Source organism: Pipra filicauda, unplaced genomic scaffold, assembly GCF_003945595.2.
Source record: "Pipra filicauda isolate LSUMZ 115617 unplaced genomic scaffold, ASM394559v2 scaffold71_size5581439_pilon, whole genome shotgun sequence".
Taxonomy (NCBI): Eukaryota; Metazoa; Chordata; class Aves; order Passeriformes; family Pipridae; genus Pipra; species Pipra filicauda.
In genome coordinates, this window is record NW_024104887.1 from 4,128,319 (window position 1) to 4,154,060 (window position 25,742).

Sequence of the window (25,742 nt, forward strand, 5' to 3'; positions counted from 1 at the left end):
GGGAGGCGTTGGGTTATGGCAGTCAGAAGGCACCACAGAGGCTGAGCCTGGCTCCGGGCATCCCTGCTGGGCTGGCACTGCGGGAACTGGGCTGGCACTGGGAGACTCAGGCCAGGTCGGGTTGTGGGTGCCTGGACCCCCTGGAGCAGTGGGAAGCCCCCGCGGCAACTTCCAGTAGTGGAGCCACATTCCAGCACTGAGGGGGGAAGGCTCGCCCTGGAGGTCCCAGCAGGGCTGTTGGGCTGGGGGGTCCAGCACTGGCCCCACCACAGGGAACAGAGAGGCAGGCAGGGCAGGCAGGCTCACAGGCAGCAAACTTGTTGGCCACCCCCAAAGTGCCCCTGCCCGGGGACCACAGCCCTTCCCAGCCAGCAGGGGAGTGGGACAAGCCTGGCATTTGGGGCTGGGACACAGCAGGCGATGGGGACAAAGGGGCCCCAGACCCATGGCCACTGGGCAACAGCCCCCCAGCAGCCACCCTCCCCTCTTGCCTCACTCACCCAGCATCACCCACAGCGTGCGCCAGCGGGCTCTGCGTGGGAGGGGATCCCCCAAACACCCCAACGACCACGGGCTGGCAAATCCCTGAACCGGCACTCACCTCCAAAATTGTGCAACTGAGTGCAGCAAAGGTGGGGGGTGGCCTCCAGGAAGCCCCCACCCGCCGCCCCTCTGCTGCACTCCTGGGGGGAGTGGGACATCTCCCCTCTTCCACCCCCTGCGCAGCAGGACCCGCAGCACCATCCTGCCCGTTCGCCACGGGACACGCGCACGCACCGAGGGTTTGACCCCATCCATCTCCGCCCTCTGCTTGCCCCCCTCCCTGCCCCTCACCACAGGCCAGCAGGCTGGAGGGGGGCCACGTGTGTGCTGCTGCCTCCCCTGGGAAAACCAGTCGGTAAAGGGCAAAAAAAGCAAAAGGCCCCCAGGGGCGCCTTCCGACGGGGTGGGGACGTGAGATGTGCGGAAGAGGGAACGCGCAAGAGAGCCAAATTTTGGGTCTCCAGCCCCAGGGAAGCAGCTGGCGTGGCGTGGTGTGGCGTAGCGTGGCGTGGCATGGCACGGCGTGGCATGGCGTGGCACAGCGTGGCAGCCCCCTCCCTCCCGCCCCGTCCCCTCTGCCCCTGCGTTAAGCGATCTCTTTGATCCTGCGGATGTAGTTGTGAAGCTCTTCGGGGTCTTGCAGCCCCATGTCCTGGCAGACCCACTCCAAGTCCTCCTCATCGGCGATGGGGATGGAGTTGTAGGCCAGCTCGTCGGAGGGCATTGTGGCAAAGGTGGTGAACTTCACCCGCTTCCGTTTGGAGGTGGGTGAGTTGAGGGGGTCCTCGCTCTGGTCCCGTGTGGAGCCCCCTGAGGAACCGTCCCCTCGGCCGTGGACCTGGCTCTGCACGCTGGTCTGCGAGCTCCCACTGCTGTGGTGGTCCCCATGGCAGCAGGTCTGGACGTTTTCCAGGGGGTTCCCCGGGCTCTCGGGCTGCGGGGAGAGGTCATTGTGAGCCCGCAAGGGCTGCCCGTTGCCCAGGAAGACCCAGTGGTGGGAATGGTCCATGTTGGTCTGGCCTTCGGGCGGGATGCGTTTGTGCCGGTATTTCAGCACAAAGACAATGCAGTTGATGAGGAAGACCAAGATGGCCAGGCAGAAGACGCCCAGGAGGGCGTACATGCCTATTTCCAGGTCCGTCAGCCCCCGGGTCACCTGGACGAAGCCGGTGGGGATGGTGGGGAAGTCCTCGGTGGGGTGAGACGCGCTGGACATCCTGCTGTCCTCGCTCGGGTCCGCTTTCCTCTCCACCTCTGCCCGCAGGGTGGTGCTGGCCCCCGTCTCCCCCAGCCCCGGCTTGCTGGGCACGTGGTCATAGTCATAGGTCGGGTCCTCCTCGGACCCAAAGTGGACCCGCACGGTGGCCAAGGCGGTGAAGAGGACGCTCTTGCGCTTGGTCTTCTGGCAGCTCTCGCAGATGACCAGCTCCGCCCGGAGCAGCTCCCCCGCGCCCTCGCCCTCCGCCACCACCAAGGGGAACGCCCGGTCCTGGGTCACCGAGACCACCTTCTCGTCCAGGCTGCTCACCACCAGGTTGTAGTCCTTGGGGTCGTAGAGGGAGAGCGGGGCCGTGGTGCCGTCGCTGTAGGAAATCCACAGGCTCAGGAGCGCTTCCTGCGGGACCAACACAGGCACCGGTTGCCCAGCAGGATGCCAGTCCCACCTGCACCCATTTGTCCATCCCTCCACCCATCTCTCCTCTTTTGCATCCTTCTCTCTGTCCAACTCACCCTTTTCCCCTCCATTATCCATCCTGCTCCTCCCAAACCTTGTTTTTTCTCTTTAGCCTGTTCTTCCCTCCATGCTCCCCACGCATGCCCAAGACCACCCCAAATCCCAGCCCCAGAGGTGCCAGATGTGGCTACTAGAGCTGTGCTAGGAATTGTATAGGATTTCATCCCTCCCACTTTGTCCCCATGGTTGTGTCCCATCCCCAGGCTGGGCAGGGTTGGATCACAGGTCTGTGTGAAGTTTTATGGGGTGTTTTGGGGTCACCAGTGTGTCACGAGAACAGTGAGTGCTGTGGGGGCCTAAGCTGAGTGTGGACTGGATTTGGGAGAAGGGGGTTGCAGATGGAGCCCTCACCCCACCCCAGGTTCCCCACCAGCCCTCCCAAGCCCAAATGCACCCCCCTTGCCTCACCTGCTTGAAGAAGCTGAGGGTCTGCTGCACCGACGTCCGGGCAATGATGGTGTGGCTGTTGCCAGGGCTGGGGTGGAGGGACAGCGAGAGGCTGGAGACCACCTGGGCCTTCAGGTCGGTGATGCTGACCTTCTCCTCCGCCACCGTCACCAGTGTCTCACCCAGCACCGCCTCCACGAGCGGGGACACGACCTGCAGGGGACGAGGGTGTCTGTCACCACCTCCTGCCACCCCCAGCCAAGCTGGCAGAGGCGGGGGCAGGCGGCCGGGGGTACCTTGAAGAGCGTGGTGCCCGGCTCCCTCCCGGCCAGCGTGACACTGTCCACCAGGTGGGCCACCCGCGGGTCGTCCACGCGCATGAAGTCGCTGACCAGGTCGGTGACCTCCACCAGCCAGTCGGGCCCCAGCATGGTGACCACCTGCTCCGTGCCCTCGGCCGCCGTGGTGTGGAACTGGGTGAAGACCTGCAGCGTGGAATGCTGGTACTGCAGGGCACAGCCCCGGCTCTGCTTCCGCTCCTCCTCGTCCTCCTCGTGCTCGCTGTCCCGCACCGACCTGTGGGACGGGGCAGTGAGTGGGCGGTGCTGCCAAGCTCCCCACTGCCACAGCTCTTCAGCCCCAGCCCCAGGAATGGGCAGGGCTGGCCGAGCAAGAAAAAATGCAATGTCACCAAAACAGTGGTGGCTCCTGGCCAAAAGATGCCCATTGTCCACAAGGTACTCAAGGGCTTTAGCAGCATGTGGTAATGGGGTCACCAGCATCTCTGCCCCCTAACCAGCTGAGAGGACGAGGTCTCTAGAGCTCAAAGAAGGGTTAACTTTGGAGCTTGGCTGTTCCCAGTTTCATCCAGGGAAGCTTTGACCATTGCCAATGAGGGATGCTCCCCACCAGCTCCAGCCTTTGACCAACCTCACTGTGGAATTTTCTTCCTTCCATACAAACACACAAACTTCCATGAGCTCCCACCTTTCCGCCAAGGACCCCTGAGATGACTCCGGCTCCATCATCTTCAAAACCTCCTCATTAAGTAGCTGAACAAGGCAATTACCCCACTACCACCACCTCCACCTTGCCTTCCCCAGCCTGGACAGACCCCACAACACGGTGGCTCCACAGCACCCACCTCCTGTCCGGCAGGATGGGCACCCTCCAGCCCTTCACTTGGCTCAGCCGGGCGTCGGAGAGCTCGATGTGCAGCGGCAGTTTGGGCACCCACACCGTCATCTCCAGCGGGGCCGAGAGGTGCTCGTAGGTGAAGGTGACCCGGGCGCTCATGGAGCCCCGCGACTCCTTCCCGCTGACAAAGACATAGTCACAGCTGCTGGAAACCTGGGGGAGAAGGGAGGGTGGGAGGGTTGCAGGGGTCCCACAGGCACAGCAGAGGTCCTGGCAGGAGGCTGCCCAGAGGATGGGAAGCGCTGGAGGAGCAGAATTTCTCTGGCATGTATGCAGTTAATGGCAGCTCCAGGAGCAGGGATGCTCTCTCCTCCCCGAGATCCCTGCTCAGAGGCACATACCCCCACACACCGTGTCCATAATGCAAAGTGTCCCCTGACCCAGGCCCTCCTGCCAGCCCTCACCCACTGCCAGCTCTCCTCTTGGTGCCTCAGTTTCTCTTTGCAACCTCTGTGAAGCACCCATGGGGTTCCTCTAGCTTGGGTGTGGAAAAAGGTACAATTCAGTGTGGAGGCCAAATTCCTCATCCTGGACATCTGCCCCAAAATCTCCTCCACCAGAGGGCACAGGCAGCGAGCACAGACCAGCCACATGCCCGTCCCCATGGGCACCTTGTTCCTGCCTGTCCCTCCTGCTCACCCCAGAGCGAGTTTCCTGCAGTCCATATGAATCCGCATGTTCGTCTGCTCACTCTTTCTCTTTTAATTCCCCTTTATGCAAATGCCATTAGTTAAATTCACTACAAAGCAAATACATCCTGCAGGGGGTCAGTCATTACCAACCGACTGAGCCAATTAAGGAGCTCAGAGGACACCACAGCAGCATCACCCGGTGTTTCAGTTTAGGTCACCAGTCAACAGCTCCTTCCCAGTAACGGGGCCAGAAGACAACCAGGAGAAGGGGACTCCAACCTCCCATCTGCAGTGGCCCTATGGCCTGACCTCAACACCCTGTCCCCTCCCTACACCATCAGGGATTGCATCTGAGTTGTCTGATGCCAGGGAAAACCAGGACTCGTTTGCTCAGCCAGCAGCGCGGTCGCTCTCGAATGCACTGAGCATCTCAACAGCACAGAAGGGCTGATTTCCAACAAGCTGCTCTCTCACATGGATTCTCTGATGGCTGATAAGGGGTTGAGGCCACGCTGCATGGTAGCTGACAGCAGAGGTGAAAGCATGCCTGTCTCTCTCACCACCTATTCTCTGAGCACCTGTGGTCAACCAGATGCAGGAACTTTGCATTTCTGAGCCCACAGCAGGGTCTGACTTCTACAACAGCCCATGAGCCCACCACAAGGTGCCCGTGGTTCCCTGAGGCCGGTGGAGGAGGCAGAACTCTGGACCTGAGTTCTTCAGGACATCTCTGCTCCCTGGGCACAGGGGGGAAGTGCAATGTAGGAGGGTTTGTTTCTTGTCTTCCTATCAGAGATACCAGCTCAGCAAGTCTGAAAAGACAATCTCATCTCTGGTGAGGCGGCGTCTGAATAAAGATGAGCTCCCGGGTGAATCCTCCAGCAAAGGATGCTCTGGATATTGTGCCATTTATCACAATAAACACACTGGGCTGCTGCTTGCACTACCCTGGCTAATAAACCCCCCGGCATCTTCTCCTGGGGACCACTTGCTTTGCAACTGAGGGGGTTGAAACTACGACAACAAAAAAATCCCTGCACATCAGGCCTGTCCTGATGATGGAGTGACTGCAGATTAGCTTTTAAATGAAGCCCACGCTTGTTCGGAGAAACTTCCCGGATTTGCAGCGGGAAGGGAGAGGCTGAGGTTTGCCTGGGCTCCTGGCCAAGGCACCACTGGCTCTGCTTCTGTGGCCAGGAGCTCCCCCCTGGCACAGCCTCAAGCTGGGATCAAGGGGAGACATGTTCTCCACGACCCTTGGGAGTGGGAAGAGCCACCACAGCTGGTGGCACCCCATGTCATCCAAGGGTCCTGGCGGTGGCTGTGGATGACCAGGGTTCCTGAGGCTCAGTCCCACTGGGCTGACTTGATCCTGGTGAGTCCTCTGGGGGAGGTGGATGGTGGGCTCCTAAGAAAGTTCATACACAGGGGAGGTTGAGCATCTCCCATTAAGTGTTGCTGGCAACAGAGGTGACCCTTCCACTCCCTGCATGTCACTCAGCCCCCAAGGTCACCACACAGGCAGGCAAGGGGGGTTATCTCTACACTACCTTGAGTGATGATGTCCTCCTGCCTGGGCTGAGCATGGGCACCTTTGTCACCCCATGTCACCAGAGAAGGGGATGAGGATGACAACTCCCACCTGTGCTCTCCCACCATCCTTCACAGTCCCTGGAACCTCCACAGCCACATCCACACCAGATTCCCAGGACAGATCCCCTCAAACAAGAGCAACCACCACCGAGCCACAGTCAGCGTGGGGAGAAGCAGCTCTCCAGCCCTCCCTCATGTTAAATTATTTACAGTAACAGACAGCACATCCCACTCTGTAAGCTTTGATTTATGTAACAGGTTTATAGCCCTGACACCATAATCATACGCCCCGATCTCAGCAGGTAACTGAGAGCTCCCTCGGAAATGAAGCTCCAACACAAACACAAAATAATTCAGGAAGAAATCGCGCGGGGCTCTGAGCAGGAGGTGAGCTGGGGCCGGAGGGCTGCTCCCTGCATTATTCATCTTGGCTCCTGTGCATGTGTCTGCTCCCCCCAGGTCTGGGGACAGTGTGTAAATAGATTTATGAGTAGAAAGGCAGCACATTAAACAGTTTAAGTGTCTTGGAGTCCATCCTGAAGTGTATTATTGCTCCAGTGTTTTATCACGCTGTGGAGGACTGGTCTCCATAAATTAGACCCAGTGCTGTAAATCCCACAGACTGGAGTTTTAGTCAAGAACTTGGGTAAACAGTTTGTGACACTGCTTGTCACCCACCCACATGCACGGACAGCTGGGGACAGCAAGTCCTGGTGGGGACAGGGCTCTGCCCGTCATCCCTGGCTCAGCTGGGAGAGCTGCTGGTGGCTGCTGGCAAAGAAGGGGAGAAGGGGTTATGGTCTGGGGGACACAGAAGAGCCCAGCCCCCCAGCATGGCTCTGTGTCTCTGCCCAACATGGTGGGGACATGGAAAGGGAGGAAGCGCTGGGTGCATGCAGGGAGAGGGGTGGGAGGTGTTTGGGAGAAGGTAATGATGTGTGGGGGTGGATGGATGGAAGTGGTGGTAGAATGACATGGACAGGTGGGTAGATGGATACATTCAGGGATAGAAAAATGTATATGGATGGATGGGTCTGGTGAGGGAAAAATTGGAGGATTTGAGGACCGACTGCTGCCTCGGTGGCGGGGGCTGGTGCGGGGGCACTCACTGCTGCTGCACAGCGAGCCTTTTGCACTGGCCTCACCAGCACCTCTCCCCTGCAGTCCATCTGGCTCCTCTCCCTCAGTCCCCTTTTCCCTCTATCGTCCCCAACTGCCCAGCTCAACCCCAACATCTCACTGGGGACAGCCCCCAGCCCAGCAGCCGATCCAAACAGGAGATAAATGTCATCCAGAGACCCAAGTGCAGCCACTGATGGGAACATGCAGCTTACACTGTGAGGTGACAATATTTCCCCTTATCGGCACTCAGTGCTGTGATAACCCATAATTATTGCTGCTGCCTGGTGCCAGCCTGAGCAGCACTGCAGCATCCCACAGCTTCTCCAGGGACAGTGACAAAGTGTCTTGTCCTTCTCCCGACAGATCCCAGGGAGAAGCACGCACGGACTGAATCCACTGAGGGGATGATGCTCGGGATGGCCGGGCTTGTGTGGCACATCAGCTCCCCCCACTCATCGAGCTCCAGCCTACGCCGCCTTTGGGGCCAGCACCCCTGGAAGAAGCTCAGCCCCCTGTGAGGGTCACAAGAGCCCCCTGCCCACACCCACCTTGATGATGTCTTCATTGTTGGACTTGCACTCGACCATAGCTGAGACATCCACAACGCCGCCGCTCAGCTCGATGGCAATGACCTTCACGGGAATGGCCACCGTCCGCCCCGTCAGGATGGCTGTGTTGATGATTTCTGTGTCCTGGGGGTGGGACATAAAGGGGACCATCACATTAGAGGGCAGCCTGTCCCCCCTGGGATCAGATCCTGGATGGCCCCTGTCCTGCTCCAGCCCTGTGGGGGTGGGTGGGATGTATGGATGTGCAGGATGTATGGATATGTAGGATGTATGGATGTGTAGGATGTATGGATGTGTAGGATGTATGGATGTGTAGGATGTATGGATGTGTAGGATGTATGGATATGTAGGATGTACAGATGTGCAGGTGCTGTAGGGCAGATGGGCGGGTCAGAGATCCCTCAGGGGCACCCAAACCCTCAAAGCAGATAACTAAGCAGAGGGCAGGGACCTGCTCACCATGGCCAGGGGCACGATGGCCCTGATGTCCCTCTGGATGACCGTCAGCTCTGTCACCACCTTCTCCAGGTCGGGCGGGGGGTTGCGGCCGCGGTAGTCGATGTGCCACATGATGCGGCGCGTCACCGACTGGCTGGTGAAGTTCTCCATCTCGAAATCCAGCTGCATGATCTCAGAGGAGTCATCCCCATCCCTGGGCAGGGGGACAGGAGGGGACACGGTGAGCTGGGTGTCCCAGGGCCCACAGACACCCCAGGATCAGTGCTGGGCAGTCCCCAGCATCCCCAGCACGTCTCCTCGTCTGTCCCCATGCCTATCAAGGGGGACTGTACTCTGGGTGCCACCAAACCCAGCAGCCCTCACACCCACCTCTGCCAGGGGCTGCTCTGATGGGAGCCTGCAGATTCCCATGAGACTCTTCCCAGGGGGAGAGAGAAATGTTTTCCACTGCCTCTTCCCAGCAGTTGAAAAGCCTTGTCAGCTCCCCAGGGGCTGCTGGGTGATATACTATCACAGGGTCAGCGTGTGGCTACAGTTCCAGGGGACAGTGGGTGGCTGCAGGTGCTGTCCTCATCTCCCTGGCTCCGTTTTCCCAGCAGTGTGACTGGATTTACTGCCCTGGGCTGCTCCTGCCTGCACACTCATTTCCCGCAGGTCAGACCCCAAGTGTCCCACACCCAACGTGCTCAGGGACGGCAAATAAGTCCCTATAGAAGGCTCAGTCCAAGCTGTGGACTTTACAGCCCCTTCCAAGTGGATCACATGGGGAAACTGAGGCACAGGAGAAAGAGGTTCAACCACACAGCAGATGGGACAGTGCTGGGACTCAGGGCAGGGCTGTCCCCCAGCCTGTGAGCACAGCCATGGGGGTGGGGGAGGTAGATGGGACCAGAAGGGAATAACAGGTCTGAGACCATCAGCTCATCAAACACACACAAATTAATGCCACTGCTGAGGACAGAAGGACATGGAGCTAATGGACAGGAATTGAACTCGGGGGCACCCCTGAGGCAGGATAGGATAGAAGAGGAGCATCGCCAAACCCTGCACATGGTGCCAGTCCAATGGGATACTCTGCTGTCCCTCTGCATCATGGCTTGGACAGTCTGATGGCCACAGCATAAATCACTCTTACACCCCAATCCTACAAGCAAACCTCCACAGAGGTGGTCCTGCCCTCCCATCTCTTCCTCCAACCTGCAAATCCACTGGGAGGACTTGGGATTCAATGCTCCCCTCCCAAAGTCAAACTTCTGCATTGTTCCCCAAAAATAGACACCCTGGAGCCCCCACAAACCACAGCACTGGCAAAAGCTCCCCAGAGCTGGGTGGGGGGAGAGGGGAGGAAAAGTGAAATCACTGTGGAAGGGGAAGCCAGGAGTGGCTCCACTCTGATCTCGCAGTGCAGCAGCCACTGAGAAGATCCCATCGATCCAGGGATACAGGATACAGTCGGGTTTCACTCTGATCAATATCTAATGAGTGAAAGGGAGCAGAGAAAGAGGAGAGCAAGAAGCTGGAGCTGCTCCAGCCATGGCAAGCCCTGATCCCTGATTCCACAGCAGCAATGATGGGCTCTGCAGTGGAGCTGCCACACAGGGGCTGGTGAGGTCCTGGCTTTGCCCCCGAGGCAGGTAGAGGGGCACAGGGGGAATAGCCAAAGGCCTCCTGGTCTGAAGAAGGGGATTTGGCTGATCACTCTCTCTTCCAAGGCAGAAGTGTTAAATATAGCCAGGAAGAGCCGATTCAGAGGCAAAGCAGAGCTGCAGCTTCATGCCAGAGGCGGTCCAGTGCTGGAACTCCTCACCATGGAGTGCCCAGAGGCGTCCCGGGAACTCTGACGGGGCCAGCCCTCATCTTCTGCCTTCACCAAGCATCACCTGCTCTCAGCCACGGCAGAGACAGGAGCCAGGCTACCCAGACTGGGGGGATAATTCAGGATGCAGCTGCTGGGGTGCAAAACATCCCAAACTGCCCATTATCACCCCAAAGCTCAGGGCTCTCACCCCCTCCCTGCACTGCCAGCACTGCCAAAAGCCCCCAGAGCCCCGGCGAAACAAACGCCTCTGTTTGCACAGCCCGGAGGGCAACACGGCTTTGAGTCATTCATACTCTCCATTCCGTTAATATTTGATGGAGTTGTTTGTCTAAAAGGTGATTGTAATCACTTTAAATTCCTCCTCCGTCTCTAACCTTTGCAGGCTGATTGGAAGCAGCGGTGGCAGTAGGAGAGGGGGAAGGGGGAGAGGATCCCGCTGCCGGCAGCTCTGGTATCCGTGTGCTGTGCTGGGGTGGGTGTGCAGAGGACGGGGCGCTCGTGGCTCTGGGGACACTCCAATATCAGCCACGGGGCCACGGGCTCGGATGCTGTGGGGCAAAGGAAAATCCACCCTCTGGATAAGCCCTTTGCTGCAGAGAGCTTTTGAGGTCACATTTGGAGCACTCAGAGCTGAGGATCCTTCTGCAAGAGCCTGTCCCCGGCTTTGCTCAGTGTTGGGGTGGGGGGCAGAGCTATGGGGAGACAAGGATATGTTCCTGCCCCAGAGGGGATGTGCTCATCAACTTGCTTTAACCTGGCTCCTGGAGACACTCATGTCCCTTTTCCCAAAGACACAGTGATGGAGATATCACAGCCTGGGAATGATTGGTTTCCAGCACTTCAGAATCTTTCCTGCTGGTGTTTTTGACCCCATGCCTGTCCCCTGCCCTTGCCTGCTGTGTCCTGCCAGCCCCATGTCTCCCCTTCTCCAGGTTGAGCAGCCTCTGGGTTTTCAGCTTGGCTTTGTGGGTCCCATCTCCTTCAGATCATTCCCATTTATATCCCCTGGGTTCTTCTCAACTGACCTGAGCCTTTCCCAGAGCCCCAGGAATGGGCTCATATTGAGCAGGGCAGAACTGCCCTATCTCGGGTGCTGATTTGGTTTGTGCTCCCATTCCAACACTCATCCATCACCTGAGGGTTCAGATGGGACCTTTCCTGGGGACTGCTCCTCTTCCTTCCCAGAAGAGACACCAGGATAGTCAGCAAAGAGCTGCTGCCTCTCATGGCATTAGAAGTCATTAAAAAATTTAAATATTTCTACCCCAAACTGGGGGATCCCCCATGGCTTCACAATTCAGCCCTAAAATCCACCCCACCTGCCCACCAGCATCTGACAGAGCCAGGCAATCCCAGCCCAGAGCCAGGGATGCAGCTGCCAATCTGTACCGATGACTGAGCCCCAGGGGCCAGATGCCACCTGAACATGCCACCTCACACAGTCCTTGGGCACAAACCTGCCCACAAACCTTCCCACCTTGGGCCACAAAATCCACCTTTTCCCACCCTTCACCCAGCTGCACAGTGCCAGCCAAGCTTAGAAATCACACACAACATTAAGCCACTTCCCATGTTGCTGCAGGACCTGCCCCGACCTCAGCTGGGCTGAGGGTTTGATCCCAAAACTGCTCATCCTCCCTCAGTGCCCCCCAGTCTCACATTCCAGGCCGTGCCTCAGTTTCCCCTGCCAGCACCCATGTGGCACTGCAGCCACCCAGACACCCAGGTGGGGGGCAAAGGGAGAACCACTCCAGGCCAAATCCCAGCGACTTCCCCAGCACCCCCAGAGGTGAATCCCTTACCTGGGCCTGGCCCCATCCACCCTGGACACGTCGACAGTGGCAGTGGAGTGTTTGCCACCCGTCAGCAGCTCCGAGCTCACCAGCCACTGCCCACTCCTCGACTTGGTGCTGAGCAGGTTGACACCTTTCTTGGCCTTCACCCTGCAGAGAGTAACAGTCAGGGCTGGACCCTCACCCCGCACACCCCTGGATCCCCCTGGACACCTCATCATAGGCACAGGGGGATTTTTTGCCCCAATCCCTCCTGGCTGTCAGAAACATCATCCGGGCTGGCAGCAACCTCGTAGGGCTGAGCCCACCCCAGCTTCTATTTTTCAGAGTATTTTGTTCCTCCCATCACACCTCCAGCAGGAATTTGGTCCCCCAGGGCTGCCCCTGTGGGACTGGGCATCCCCAGGGCAAATGACAGAAGAGCCTGGAGCACTGCATCCCCGTGCCATGGGCTTGCTGCTGGTCCAGAGGTCACAAGGACACTTGTAAATGTCCTTTGAAGAGACGTGGCCACGGCTTGTACCCCCATCTTTAGGGACATGCAGCAAGAGAGGGTTCCCCTGCACACTGCCCCACACTGGGGTGCTGAGCACCCACTGCCCCTTCTGCTCCCACCTGGTTCTGGGGCAGGACAAGGGGACACAGGAAGCCTCCTCTCACTCCACAGCAGCCCCATGGCCATACCATACCTTGTCCCCAAAGTGGCTGTGAATAAACCCACATCTGCTGGGAGAATCCCAGTGCAACTGGGAACACTGGGAGAGCAAAGGCAGCAGTCCATGGTGCCAGTGCAGAGATGGAAACCCTGCATGGGCAGCCATTCTCTCTAAGAAGCTCCCACTGCAAAAGCCCCAAAACTGCAAAACCACATGCCGGCTGATCCCCTGGCCTCTCTCACCTCCCCAAAGTCCTGCCAGACCTGGTGCAGCACCCAGCAGGTCCCATAAGCGCCTATGCCCTCCCCACCCTCTCCCTTCTGCCTAGATGGAACAACCACTCCTTGGAAAGGCGGCTGCTCCCGGAGTGGGGACAGCTCCAGGGCTTTACCTGAGCGTGAAATGCTCCACCGTGGAGTTGGACATCAGGTAGAGGAGGATGCTCAGCACCTCTCCTGGCTTGAGGGGCTTGTCGGGCAGGCGGATGAAGATGTTGCCGTCCAGCCGGTGCTCCTGCATGGGCTGCCCCGGCGGGGGCTGCAGGAGGCTGACGCTGCCGATGCGCAGCAGCGGGTGCTGCGTGGGACCCTCGGTCCTGGCCCCCCCGGCGCCGCGGCGCGGGACCGTGTCCCCAAGGCACTGGCCGGCCCCGTCGGGGGCGTGCAGGGTGTAGTACAGCTCGGCCTGCTGGCTCTCGCCCGGCACCTCCAGGCTCTCGGGGCTCTTCCTCCTGCCCAGCGGCACGGCCGAGGGGCCGAACCAGGCGTGGGGCAGCTCCGCCTGCACCAGGCACATGGCCAGGCTGCCCCGCAGCCGGCACGAGCTCTTGATCTCCCGGGCGTCGCGGAAGGCGTGGAGCCGCACGCAGGGCAGCCGGTCGGTGACGTCGAAGTCGTCCCAGTCCCGGCCGGCCACGTAGAAGAGCACTTGGACCACGGGCTGGCTGGCCACCAGCCGGGGCTGGATGATGAAGGCGCGCACCTTCCAGTTGACGGTGAGGCGGTTGGGGACCTCCAGGGTGCTGGAGGGCTGCAGGTGCTCCTTGGGCAGCACCAGCCCCGTGCTGAAGGGCCCCAGGGTGACGTTGAGGACAGGCAGCTCCTTGGTCTGGAAGACGACGAAGGGCTCGGAGCGCTGCAGGGGGGCGCTGCCGTTGCCCACCGGGCTGGCTCCCACCTCCTTGAGGAAGAAGGCCAAGCGGGTGTTGGACAGGCGGTAGCTCACGGGCAGCAGGATGGCACCGGGGGGCTCAGCGGGCTCAGGGCTGGGCGCTGGCCCCTTGGCGTGGGCTGCAAAGGGGATGGAGAGTGCAGGTTAGTGTGGGGCACCTCCCTCCAGAACAGCTCCTGAGCAGGGAAAACAGATCCAGGCAGGAGTGGTCCAGCCCTGCAGCAAGGAGGAGCTGGAGCTTCAGCCCTCACAAGGGCAGCAAGAGCCTGGCTGGGTTTCTGTCCTGCAAACCAAAAATGCAAGAAACCTCCCCAGGACCTCAAGCGTGGTTGTGCCTCCTGATGGTTGGCCCCAGCCTCACCAAACCCACCCTTGGCATGGGATGGGGTGTCCAGCAAGGAGGGATGCTCAGGGGCTGCCCAAGGCTGGGCCAGGCTGTGTTAAAGCCACATCCAGCCTTGTACTGTCCCTGGGAGCCCAACACTAGTCACCCATCCTGGCACTCGTGCCAAGGCACTGGCTGAAACAGCACAGACCCAGTTACAGAAACAGGGCATAACTGGCTTCATTCCTGCTTCCAAACCCACCAAGAAAAGGATGAAGAGTTTCTCCAGAAGCTTGTTACCAACAGTTAAGTCCAGGCTAATTTTTGGCTGGCAGATCCCACCACGTGTCTATCCTCAAGGCTTTCCTCCTTCTTTTAGCACCCAGGTCACACGAGGAAGGTGGCTAAATCAGACCCCAGATCCACTCTGTCCCCACAGGCTGCCTGTAAGGGTGTCACAGCCAGCCTGTCACCCATCACTACCCAGGGCTGCCACCCACACAGTGCTGTCCCCATGCAACAAAGCTGGCCCAGACCACATTTTTCCAGACACAGACATGGCCTGATGGGAAAGTGATGCAGATGATGTTGGTGCCGCCTTGTGCAAACCTCAGCAGTGCCCAGGTGTGATGGTCCTTAGGAAATCCCGGCTGTCCTTCCTTTTGATCGTTTTGCCTTAAAAAAGAGAGTAACTCCACTACTGGCAGAGCAGGCAGTCACTGCCAGCCGTGCACTCCCGAGGGTCCGAGCTGCCCAAGCCCCTCAGAGGGAGCCAGTGATCCCACTGCCACGGCCAGCAAGAGGGGAGAAAACCCACGGAGATGCTCCTGCTAAAGCAGATCCTGCGAAAGGTGGCTGGTGCGGAGCCGGCCGACGGCACGCGCTGCGCTGGCAGCTGCGGGAGCCTGGAAGACATCTCAAGGTCTTTGCATTCTCGGTCGGCTGCCAGAAATTCCCAGGAGGCCTGGGTACCCCCCCACTCCCCTCGGCTCTCCGCCAGCCCCCCGCAGCCCCGTTCCCAACGCTGATTGCAACCGCTCCCAAGCGGCTCCCGAGCGGCGGAGCCCAAATTACCCGTGTCAAACGGCGGGGAAGGGTGCGGATGTGACGGCTCAGCTCCCAGGAATGACTCAGCCCCCTTCCTGACAGGGGCTTTGGAGCATGCCAGGACCCTGAGGCTTTTTCCAGCTGGGAGAGTGGCCTCAGACAAGCTCCCCAGGGCTGACGGGGACGCAGGAACCCCCAGCCCACCCGGGGCACTCTCTGCTGCGGGGCACAGGGGGGTTAAGCAGCTTAGAGGGCTCATAAAAGGATTAGTACTTGATATGGGACAGGCAGCATCCACAGCTACATCTCCTGGGATGAAAGTTGTCCAAGAGCCAGGTGGAGAATTCCCCTGGGCTGGGCGAATGCTGGGGACACGCTGCCGGCACCACCGTGTCGGCACCACCATGGGCACAGCTCCAGCCTCTGTCACCCCATCCCACTTGCCTTATCTGTTTTCCCATCTCCTAGAGAGCCAGGAGCTGCAGGAGAGGTGCTGAGCCTGGGAAAACACCCATGGGTGCCCCTCTGATCAGCAGTAACCAGCAGCGAGGGGTTTTCTGCTCCTCTGGCTCACCGAGGTTGTTTTCTGCTGCGAAATGTGAAGGTTTGCATCCTCCCTGCCATCCCCAACAACTAGGAAAAGGGATTATTTCCGAAGTATGAGATTATTTGTGGAAAAGGATCCACCAGCTGGAGCAACACGAGCAGGACAGCTTGGGTGAGGTACCGGCAGGACCGATGGAGGCACGGACAGCAGGGGCTTTGTTCATTCACTCACTGAAACAGCATCAGTCTCTACCCCTTAAAAACCCAGTTTGTGGAAGGATCAGGTCATTTCACAAAGAAAACCCACACAAAACCCAACCAGCTCAACGCCCAGAACAGCCCCAAGGAAAACCTACCCTTGGGGTGGTGCAAAATGCCCACGGTCACCACCTGCCCCTCGAGTGTGGGACACGAGAACCTCTGTGCCCCCCCGGCGAGCACCAAGCACCACGGCGAGGGGCAGCCACTGCCACCCACCACACTGGGAGAGCTAAAGCAGCTGAGTTTGGCTGCAATTTGTGGCAGAGACCCCCAGAAAGCAGCTTCTTCCTCCTTGCCACGGGGATTCTCTGATGGCCAACAAGGGTTGTGTGCTGCCCTCTCAAACGTGCTGGGCACCCTGCTCGACTCAGACAAGGTACCCTGGTGCCAAACCCTGCTGGGATGGGGACACCCAGGGTGGCCCTGTCACCAAGCCCAGCACCCTGGCCATGCCAGATGGGGGAAGGGATGGGGACAAGCTGGGATGGAGATTAATGGGATGGCCATGATTAGTTCAGCGCCAGCAAATTGCCGGCACCCAGAGAAGCGATTTCCTTCCACAGACAAAATGCATTTAAACGATGCTATAATATGTTGCTGGGAGGGGGACAGGACCAGCGCCTCCGTTCCCTGGCCATAAACTCATCCTGCCAGGAGAGAGTCTAACCCAGCCTGGGGTGGGTGCCAGGATGGGGGAATCAAAGCCCAGCCCAGCCCAAGCCTCCGCACCAGGGTGGTGAGGGAAGAAGGGAGTCACAAGATGCATGGAGGTATGGATGCAGCTGCTGGGCAGACAGCAAGGAAAAAAGGCTGGATAAGGATGCATAAACCAGCAGGGAGAACAGAGGGTGCATGGATGGATTGAGGGTGGATCAGAAATAGCTGGACAGCAAGAGAATAGCTCTAGGATGAGGGAGAAGAGCTGACGGATGGAAGAATGCACGGATAGAAGGATGGATGGAGAGCACAGTGGCTCAGGAGAAGAGAGGAAAGGAAGGAAGGGAAGGGAGGGAAGGAAGGAAGGAAGGAAGGAAGGAAGGAAGGAAGGAAGCTCAAAAATGGAAGAAAGATGGATGGAAGGAAGGAAACAGGAAGGATGGACAGACAAGCAAGACAGCTCAGGAGACTCCAGTCCCCACACCACCGTCCCTGGACCCTGCCCTGGTTTCAAGCCACCCCCAGGAGGGAAGGTGGCTCTCATGTCCCCCCTCTGGCTGGGTTTGGGGGGACAGAAGGGTTAAGCCCTGCTCTGCAGCCCCACTGCTGTGGTTAACGGGATTTGCAGCACCTGACCTGCATTCCGGGTTTATTAGGCCGGCACAGAGGGGACCATATGGTCCTTCCACCCCTGCAGCTCAGCACTGCAAGCCAAAAGGCAGATCTCTGTGCCTGGCCAGACTCTGACTGGCCTGGGGGCTTCCCAGACCTCCCAGGCTGAGGAGCCACCCCAGCCCCACAGTGGGATGGGACGAGCCTCCCGCGTGTCCCATCCCTCCCACCCCACAGCAGCCCGTGGGAAGCTGGGTTGACCTGCAACCCACGGGAGGGAGAGGGGGGAGAGAGGGAGATGTAAACACACAACTGCTGGTGACCCCCTTGTTGAGCCCCCACATCTGCCCGGCCAGATGTGCCCTGCACCGGCTGCAGACACACGGCCAGATGGGCCAAGGGAGGGCACGTGGGGACAGTGGCAGCACCCTCCAGCCCTGCCTGAAAATCCAGACCACCCTCCCCAGGCTGAGGGGTCTCACTGCTGCAAAAAGCAGCACCAAAAGCCTTGAATCCTTGGAAAATAGGGCACGGCAGGAGTTCGGCCCCTCCATCCTTCCCCCGCTGCAGCCTCACCAGATCCATCCCTGCTCCCACCTGTTATCCCAAGGCTGAAGAGCCTCCTCCTCTTCCCCTCATCTAGAACCGATAGCCAGTGCTGAGCCCCAGCTTAGCCCCAGCCCCAGCTGTCTGCCATAGGGATCGCTTTAGCCACGCTCCAGGGGGGGTCTTTATCCTGGCTTATCCTGTGGGACACAGCGGGGGCTCCCGGTAGTATATCCCCACTTATGAGGGGAAAACCATACAGGAAAACCACTGGAGAAGAGGGAGGGAAGGTCTGAGGTCACGCCAGGAGGGTTAAAACCTCTCCTGGTCATAAGAGGCGGCACTGGGGGCTCAGTGAATCAATGGACCGGACGCAGCTCTGAGGGAGATGCCAAAATACCAGCGATGTGAGACACCAGTCCAAGCTCTCCTGGCTCCTGCCAGGCCATTGCTGGGCTTCCATGGTGCTCCCACCTTGGAGCAAGCCAGAGAGTTGTCCATAAAGCAGAGCTGTCCATAAAGCAGTGACTTGAGTTGACATGGGGATAAAACCCTCCCTAAATACACGGGGAGGGATGGCAGGGAGCAAAACCCCTCAGTCCCCGAGGAGGAAGTCCAGCCTGGATATTCCCCACTGAGCCACTGGCATGGAACTCCCAACTGCTGTTTTGTTTCAAGCCAGGATAAAGCCACCCCACTTCCCTGAGCATCCTGTGGATCCCAGCGGAGGCTTCACAGCCCCAAAACCTGGTGGTTCAGGTTTTGCCACCACATTCATCAGGGCCAAGCACAAAGGGGAAACGTGGGCAGCAGCCCCAAATACCAGGGATGTGCCACATCTGGAGCTCCTAGGGATGTCCTGCACCTGGATGCTCCAGCTAGAGGCAGCCCAATATCCCAGGGAAGGGTCAGGCTCACATGACATCTCCCCATCTGTCCTGGGAACAGGCATTGTACCCATCCCTTTCCCTCCTCACCCCACAGCACCAATCCCTGATGCACTACACTCCCACCAAGTGGGGTCAGCACCTCCAAACACCCCAAAAAGCAACAAAAAGTGGAAACAGAAGCCTCCATGCCTCCACTTTCACTCAAAATTCAGTCAGCCCCAACACAAGCCCCACTCCACTGCATACTCCCAGGGGAAAAAAAGCCAGTAATAAAGTACAAGCCAAAATTAGACAATACAGGCAGGCCCCTCGTGGAAACCTTTGAAATGTTACCTGCAGCCTGAGCCTTGAAAATTGTTTTTGGTGGCATGAAAGACAACAAGCTCTCCCTTCCCTCCGATGCACCGGGAGCCTCCATCTCCAGTCCCAGCTAATTGGAACTCAATTAAGTGAATAATTGTTACAAACATGAAATTGCCTTCCCCAGGCGCGTGGCAGTGAGATACCCCAGCTGTGGCCACGGGAAGGGCGGGATGCAGGGATGCTCCAGGCCCTCGGCTCTGCCCATGGATACAGCGGTGATGGGGTGACAGGGCTGGGAATCCCCATGGTACCGAGGACAGGGCGGTTAAACTGGTCCAGGCTTCCCAGAATCAGCCTGGGGTAGGAATTGAGTGGGTGCTGGCCAGGATATGTGCCTCAAGTCTTCCTGTGAGCAGCAGCGCTGGCTCAAGAGTGGATTCTCTAGTGTCTAATACAGGGTTGTGCTCATGCCTGGTGGGCACTGCCAGCTTCTCCTTTCTTTTAGGTCCTCCTCCCAAAGGTCCAGCCTGGCTTCTTCATCACCAGGAGCAGTAAAATACCGTAACACTGGTGGGACTCAGTCCAAGGCCAGCACACAGCCTGCATTTCGGGACCAGCAGCAAAAGGGACCTGTCCCAGCACCATGACAGGCTGCAGTGCCAGGGTTTGAGCTTCCCCCAGGAAATTAATAAGAGGGAATAAATAGAAAAGAAAAAAAACAAGGGACCTAAAGGAATAAATAAATATGGCCTAAATGGGATGTGCTGTGCAGAGGCACAGCCTGCCATAAATTCCCAGAGCCAGCAAGGCTTTTACGCGGCAGCTACTTTAGAGCAATTTCCACAAATCACAGCAAGGGACAGGCTGGGGGACGGGGAGGAGAAGGCCTTTACAGAGGAGGAAGAAAAATGAAGAAATTAATTAAAAGTGTGGGGGGGGAAAAGGACAGGGAAGTGGCTGACTATGAATATCCACAGGATTGCCCAGGGGCTCCGAAAGGCAGTGGGAGGGGAGCTACTCTGGGATAAAGTGGGCAGCCCCTGAGCCCCCAGTACGTGTTGCGGTGGGTCCTGGGCTGGGTGACTCCCATGCCAGGCTCCCCCCATGCTGGGAGCTGGGAGCAGCCCACCAGCAGCAGGTGGGCACAGATGGTTTCTCCAAATAACCCCCCTGGGGAGGCAAAAATGGTAGGACTGGCAGGGGATTGCCCTGAAGGGTGGCCTGGGGAAGCAGGGACAGGGACAGTAGTCCCCGAGGGAGGAGCCCACAGCATCAGTGTTAGGGCAGAGGCAGTGCAGTGACACTCCCATGTGTCTTGCTCAGATCATCCCTGTTCCCTCTCCACCCCTTCCCACAATGGCCAGGAACAGGAACATCCTCCCAGCACCCTCCAAACCTGAACACTGAATATGCCCCCCAGGCTGTTCCCCCCCACCTACTGCCAGCCCAGGCTGTGCCAAGCAACACGTTTCAGACTGATTAGACACTGATTAATTTATTTCCCCCAGTGACGTGTGTCAGGCTGCAATCGGAGCCGGATTCAACTCCAGAGGCACCCGAGGAACGCGAGGAGCCGCAGATAAACCCAGCCTCAGCCCTCAGCAACCAGGGCTGGGGGCCAGCAGCAGCCCCACACCCCCAGCAGTCCCAAGAGCAGGGCTGGGAACAGGTACCAGCTCATGACTTTGCCACCCAGCATCAACCATGCACGGCTGGAACACATCCCCTTCCTCCCCGCTGGTACCCGAGCGCATCCAGCAGCCGCGCCGAGCTGGCAGCGGCCGGTATTGCATTTTCAATCTTATTTATCTTCCAGAGGGAAAACACCAAAAGCTTTCCCTCAAAGAAAAATAAATTCAAAATTAATTCATTCTCAAGTTTTGCCAGTCCTGGGGAAGAGCTCAGCCCACTTCATCAGGGCAAACCTGCCCTGGTAATTCCTGCAGGGGCCGGGAGGTGACAGCACAGCAAGCGGGGGCACGGCCACCCCAGCAGCACCTGCCTGGGCTTCTTCCAGAGCTGGTGAGAAAGCAGGGATGGTAAATATTATCCGAGCAATGGGAAAATGCTCACCAGCAGGAGACAGTGGCTTCATCAGGGGACTGTGAATTGCCTTGCTGACAATGTCCCCCCAGGAGGCCAGAGCAGCAGTGAGGGGCTCAGCACCCAGCCAGGGTGAGGGATGTGGGCCCCAGGGATGTGGGAGTGGCAACAGGTCAGGCAACAGCTTAGGGAAAATGAAGGGAGTGGTCCCCAGGAGAGCCACATCCTGAGGAACAACCTCTGCATCCCAAACCTGCGACATTTGTAGGAGAAGTGACAGCCCATGAATCCACCAGCTCAGCTGGTGCTTCCCCAGGGTGGGGATCGCTGGGCCACCATCAAACGTGGCTGGAGGACCCTGTGTCTCCCAGTTTGCAAGGAAAGTGAGCTCCAACCTCCTTCCCCCTCAGCAAGGGGCACCAGGACCTCCCTCACTTCACACCATTGAACCACTTCTCTTTCTGCCACATGGACAAAATCCCCAGCCCCATCACAGCGTGTCCCACCCCAGGAGCAGCCACCTCCCTTCCCACCCGGGGGGCTGCTCATTAGCAGAGCCATGTATTTAATAATAAAAGGTTCTGATTAGATCAGCAAGAGTGACCTTTTCCAGATGGATGGGATGCTCGTACGGCAGCAGCGACAGGCGCCACGCGGGAGGGGAACACCCCGGCAGCTCAGCGACTCCTCCGCACGCCCAGCACGGGCCATGCTGGCCAGGCAATTGCAGCAGCCAAAAAAAATAGGGTTATGCTGTCTAAGCATCCCTTCCCTCACCCATCATCTGCCCAGGATGATGCCACATCCTGCTGACTGCCCCCACAGCACGGGATGGAGCTGGGATGTGCTGCTGGAAGGTTGGGGATGCTCTGCAGGGATCCCCGGCCGTGTTGGTTTCTGTTTTCTTCCTCTTTTATAGGAGGCAGAGAAGCTGGAAGAGGAACCTCAGCAGCCAGTCATGGTGGAGTGATTTAAATAGTAACCCTCAAAATAGCCAGGTTTCCAAAAACTGCTGAGCAATCCCCAGTCAGGGGGTTGCTGCCACCCCATACCCTGCCTCAGTTTCCCCCAGGGTGCACACACAGCCACATGCACACACAAAAGGACAGGTCTGGATGAGGGTATTGAGGCACCTTGAAACTCCCAGAACCAAGTCCTGCCACTGCTGCTCACCAAAATCATTGCTCAGAGGATTTCCATCATGCTACCAATTGGCATCCTTCATCCTTCTCCCTTTCCTCAACAACACCAAGAGGACAAAAAGGGTAGAAGAAAAGACAATTTCCCAGTGAGGTGTTTCACTTCACACCGCTATGTCCCAGGACATCCTGCTGAGATTTAAGGTATTGGGGTTGGGGGAAGATGGACTGGGCCCTGGGGTCATGCAAGGACACTATGGAGCCAAAAGCCAAAAGGGTTGTCCTTGCATGTCCCTCTTTTCTGCAGCACCAAAGGTAAAACTTGTGCCAGGTTTAACCCAGCTCAGAGGCCGGATCCTCTTCTCTCACCTGCCTACCAGAGTGAGGAAAGATCCTATTGCCCCTTCTCTGCTCCTGGATGGAGCCAGGGGTGCTCAGCTGCTCTGACCTCATCAGCATGGCCAGGGTGGGAGCTGTCAAGTGAGCCAACATCATGTGTATGATCCTGGTGTACATTCCCAGTGTACGTTCCTGGTTCGGGTGTTAAATGAGCAAACGTCGGGTGTACGTTCCCGGTTCCACAGCGAGTTATGGCACATCTCCACCTGCTGGTCTGAAAGGCCCTGAGCTGGGAGATGCTCAGAGAAAAGGAGGATGGGGGTTGGTGAGTAACCCCCTGCCAGGGTTGGGCTGCACTGGCTGGAGACCCCAGCAGGGGTGGACCTATGGACCATCTCCAGCATCATCCTTCACCACCAGCCCCATGCCTGGGACTTGCCTGTGGTGGGAGCAAGCCATGGGATATACAGGAATAGTGGCACAGCCCCATCCCCATCAGCAGTGGGATGGAGGTGCTGGGGCTGTGGGATCCAGTGCAGGGCCCCAAGCCTGTCCTGCCTGCTGGGACAGATGCTGAATGACCCCAGAAACCTGGACCACTGCACCCCTGGACCTTTGCCTCCAGGCAAGCACTGCTTTGGGAGAGGGGAAATTGAGGCACACTGCAGAGACAAGGCTCAGCAGGGAGCAGAGAGAAGATGCAGGAGCCCAGGCTCAGCCCCATGGACAGCACAAGTCCTTGCACAAACCGAGGGGTAAATCCCCCTGTGCCGCATCCCAACAGGTCCCAACAGCTTCGCAGCACAACTGTGCTGGGCAGACACCACCAGCATCCCCCACGGCCCCACGGGCCAGGGCTCTGTGTGTCCATCCCTCCATCCCTCCTGTGAGCCCTTTGGGCCACCCTGGGGCCATCCCACCCCGGAGATGCCAAAAAAAACCCTTTCTGGAAGCAGCTGATCTGGGGCCTCGGCCAAGCGGCTCCCGGGGCCGGCAAGGGAGCGCAGCAGGAGGGAGGCTGGCACGAAGGGCTGCTCTTAAATAAAAAACAAGGGAAAAGGGAATAAAATACTCCAAGCAGCAGAGCAGGGTGCTGCTTCACCGCCGGCTGACCCCGCTGCCAGCCCGAGTGATTTGTAAGAAATGCCGGAGAATTAGGAGCTCTCACTCAGCCTCTTTTTCCGGCTCCCTCCAAGACCTTTATTTGTCCAGGAAAGGCCAAAGCGGCGGCAGCGAGGGCAGCTGCGCATCCTGAAAAGAGCCTAAAAACTCCTGGCAGAGGCTCCTCTCTCCGCCAGCACAGGCATCCCCCCATGGCAGCACGGCCAGCCCTGGCACAGGCCACCCTCGCCCACTCCCCACCGGCATCGCTGCCAGGGGGACCCCCCACCCACCGCACCCCCCAGCCCAGGGGCCAGATTCTGCCCTGGCCTAAACCCGAGGCCTGACCCACCGGGCTCGTGGTGTCCCAGCGGCAACTGGGGGATCAGAAATGCCCAGGAGGGGATGGGGAGCGAGGGGCCACATCCAGCCCCTGCACCAGAGGCCGTTCCTGATGGATCATCGCTTGCACAGGGATATTTCCCACAGCCGACAGCCGCCCCCGGCAGCACCGCCGACCCAGACAGTTGGATCTTATCCAGGCAAATTGGGGAGCAGGAGATCCCACTTCCACACCGGCTGCCAGCCCCCTGCCTGCAGACTCCTGACCTGGTGGTCCCAAAGAGGAGTGAAGCTCTGCCAGGAAATCCCACTGGGGCAGCATTCCAGGAAACAATCAGTCTCGGGGTACAGGGGGGCAGCATCTGCCCCCCCAAAAGGATGCTACTAAAGTTGTGGTTTGACAGCCTGGAGATCTCTACTCCTCTGCCAGGGTCAGAATTTCCAGGGTGGAAACCCCCTGCCAGCTCCCTGCAATGTTCCCAACATTCCCCCCCTTCTCCTTATTTCACCACTGTGGGTGAGCAGCTCCCCAAGCTCCTCAAAGACCCTCAGGGGCTGCAGATGCCGAGAAAGTCCTGCCTGAGCCCCACAAGTGCCTTGGCCATGGGCTGCCGGTGCGACACGGAGCCAGGCACGGTCCAGGGATCCCCTCCAGCTCCTGGGGGGATCGTTTGAGCTGGGCAGCACAGTCCCCAGGACACTCTGAGCCTGAGGCCAGAGCCAAGCTGGCAGGAGGGGTCTGGGTGACCCCCTCACACTGCAAGCAGCCCCCCACTCTCTGTTTGGCCAAGCTGGCTGCCAGGGAAAGCGGCTTCGGCTGGGGCATCTGTGGGGCTTGGCTTTAAATGGAAAGCATCCATAGAAATCATTCATGGAAACCACGTCCCTCGGGGTACATGACCCCTCTTTGGCCTCGCTCGCCAATAAAAGCCCCCAGCAGCAGGTGCTGGCGTCCCCAGGGCTGTCACCAGGGCAGGCCAGGATGTCACCGCAGCTCGGCCATGGCACGGCAGTGATTTGGATGCAACTCAGGGCAAGTGGGTGCAGGCAGGTGGGGGGATCGAAAGAAAGAGAGGGATGGCAGGGGCTGCATCCCCCGTCCCCTCCATCCCAAAACGATGCCACCTCGGCAGAGCCTGCCCAGCAACTCAGTGCAGACTGAGAAAGTGTCTGGGTGCGGGTCCGGGGGATAAGCGAGTGGATAATAGCGGATAAAGCCCCTGATCCTCCCGCTAAAGCAGCTCTGCATTAAGGAGACAAGGGGCAGGGGGGGCTGGGGAGAGGGGGGGTTGAAGCCCCCTCGCCCCATGTGTCCCCCTGCCAGCCCGCTCCCTGCCCCGGCACACAACCCTCGGCGAGCGCTCGCAAGCACAAGCTGTCATTTTATTAAGCCAGGAATAAACTCTAATCTTCACCCGTTTCGCTTGGGGGGGGGACACAGAGAACCAGGGGAGGGGGTGGCTGTGGGAGGGGGGGTCCCAGCCGGGCACAGAGGGGCAGGGGCTGCCCCTGGCGGGGGTAGATGCTGCAAACCTCCCTCCCGTGTTGCAGACAGACATATAACATATATATTGCCCCCCCGGCTCCCCCGGCGCCAGCACTTACCGGGGAGCAGCAGCGAGCAGAGGCAGCAGAGCAGCGCGGCCGGCCCGGGGAGCATCTTCTCCGGAGAGGCCATTGCAAGGTGGGGGGCAGCAAGAAAACCGGGGGGGCCCCGTGGCAAATAATAAAAAAAAAAAATAACAACAAAAAGAATCCAGACCAAGCACCAAAAAAACCGCAGAAATCCCCTAAATCCAACCACGTGCGAGCCGGGAGCAGCAGCCAACGGCGGAATTTGGGGAGGGGGGGGGAACCGGTTCAGGTTGGGAGGGGGGCTCGGCTTTGCCCCCCCAGCTCAGCGAGCAGAGCACCCC

General features: G+C 58.8%; 1 protein-coding gene across 1 annotated transcript; it reads right to left on the reverse strand.

The window, feature by feature from the left end:
• Positions 1 to 1,113: 1,113 nt before the first annotated feature.
• On the reverse strand, positions 1,114 to 25,742 carry TMEM132E (transmembrane protein 132E). The gene is made up of 9 exons (XM_027726013.2): positions 25,432 to 25,742; positions 12,897 to 13,794; positions 11,859 to 11,999; positions 8,238 to 8,430; positions 7,758 to 7,901; positions 3,810 to 4,015; positions 2,962 to 3,241; positions 2,687 to 2,878; positions 1,114 to 2,158 (listed from the first exon to the last, which is right to left on the reverse strand). Exons 1-9 carry the CDS (start codon positions 25,502 to 25,504, stop codon positions 1,130 to 1,132), a joined length of 3,156 nt encoding a protein of 1,051 aa, XP_027581814.2. The 5' UTR covers positions 25,505 to 25,742; the 3' UTR covers positions 1,114 to 1,129.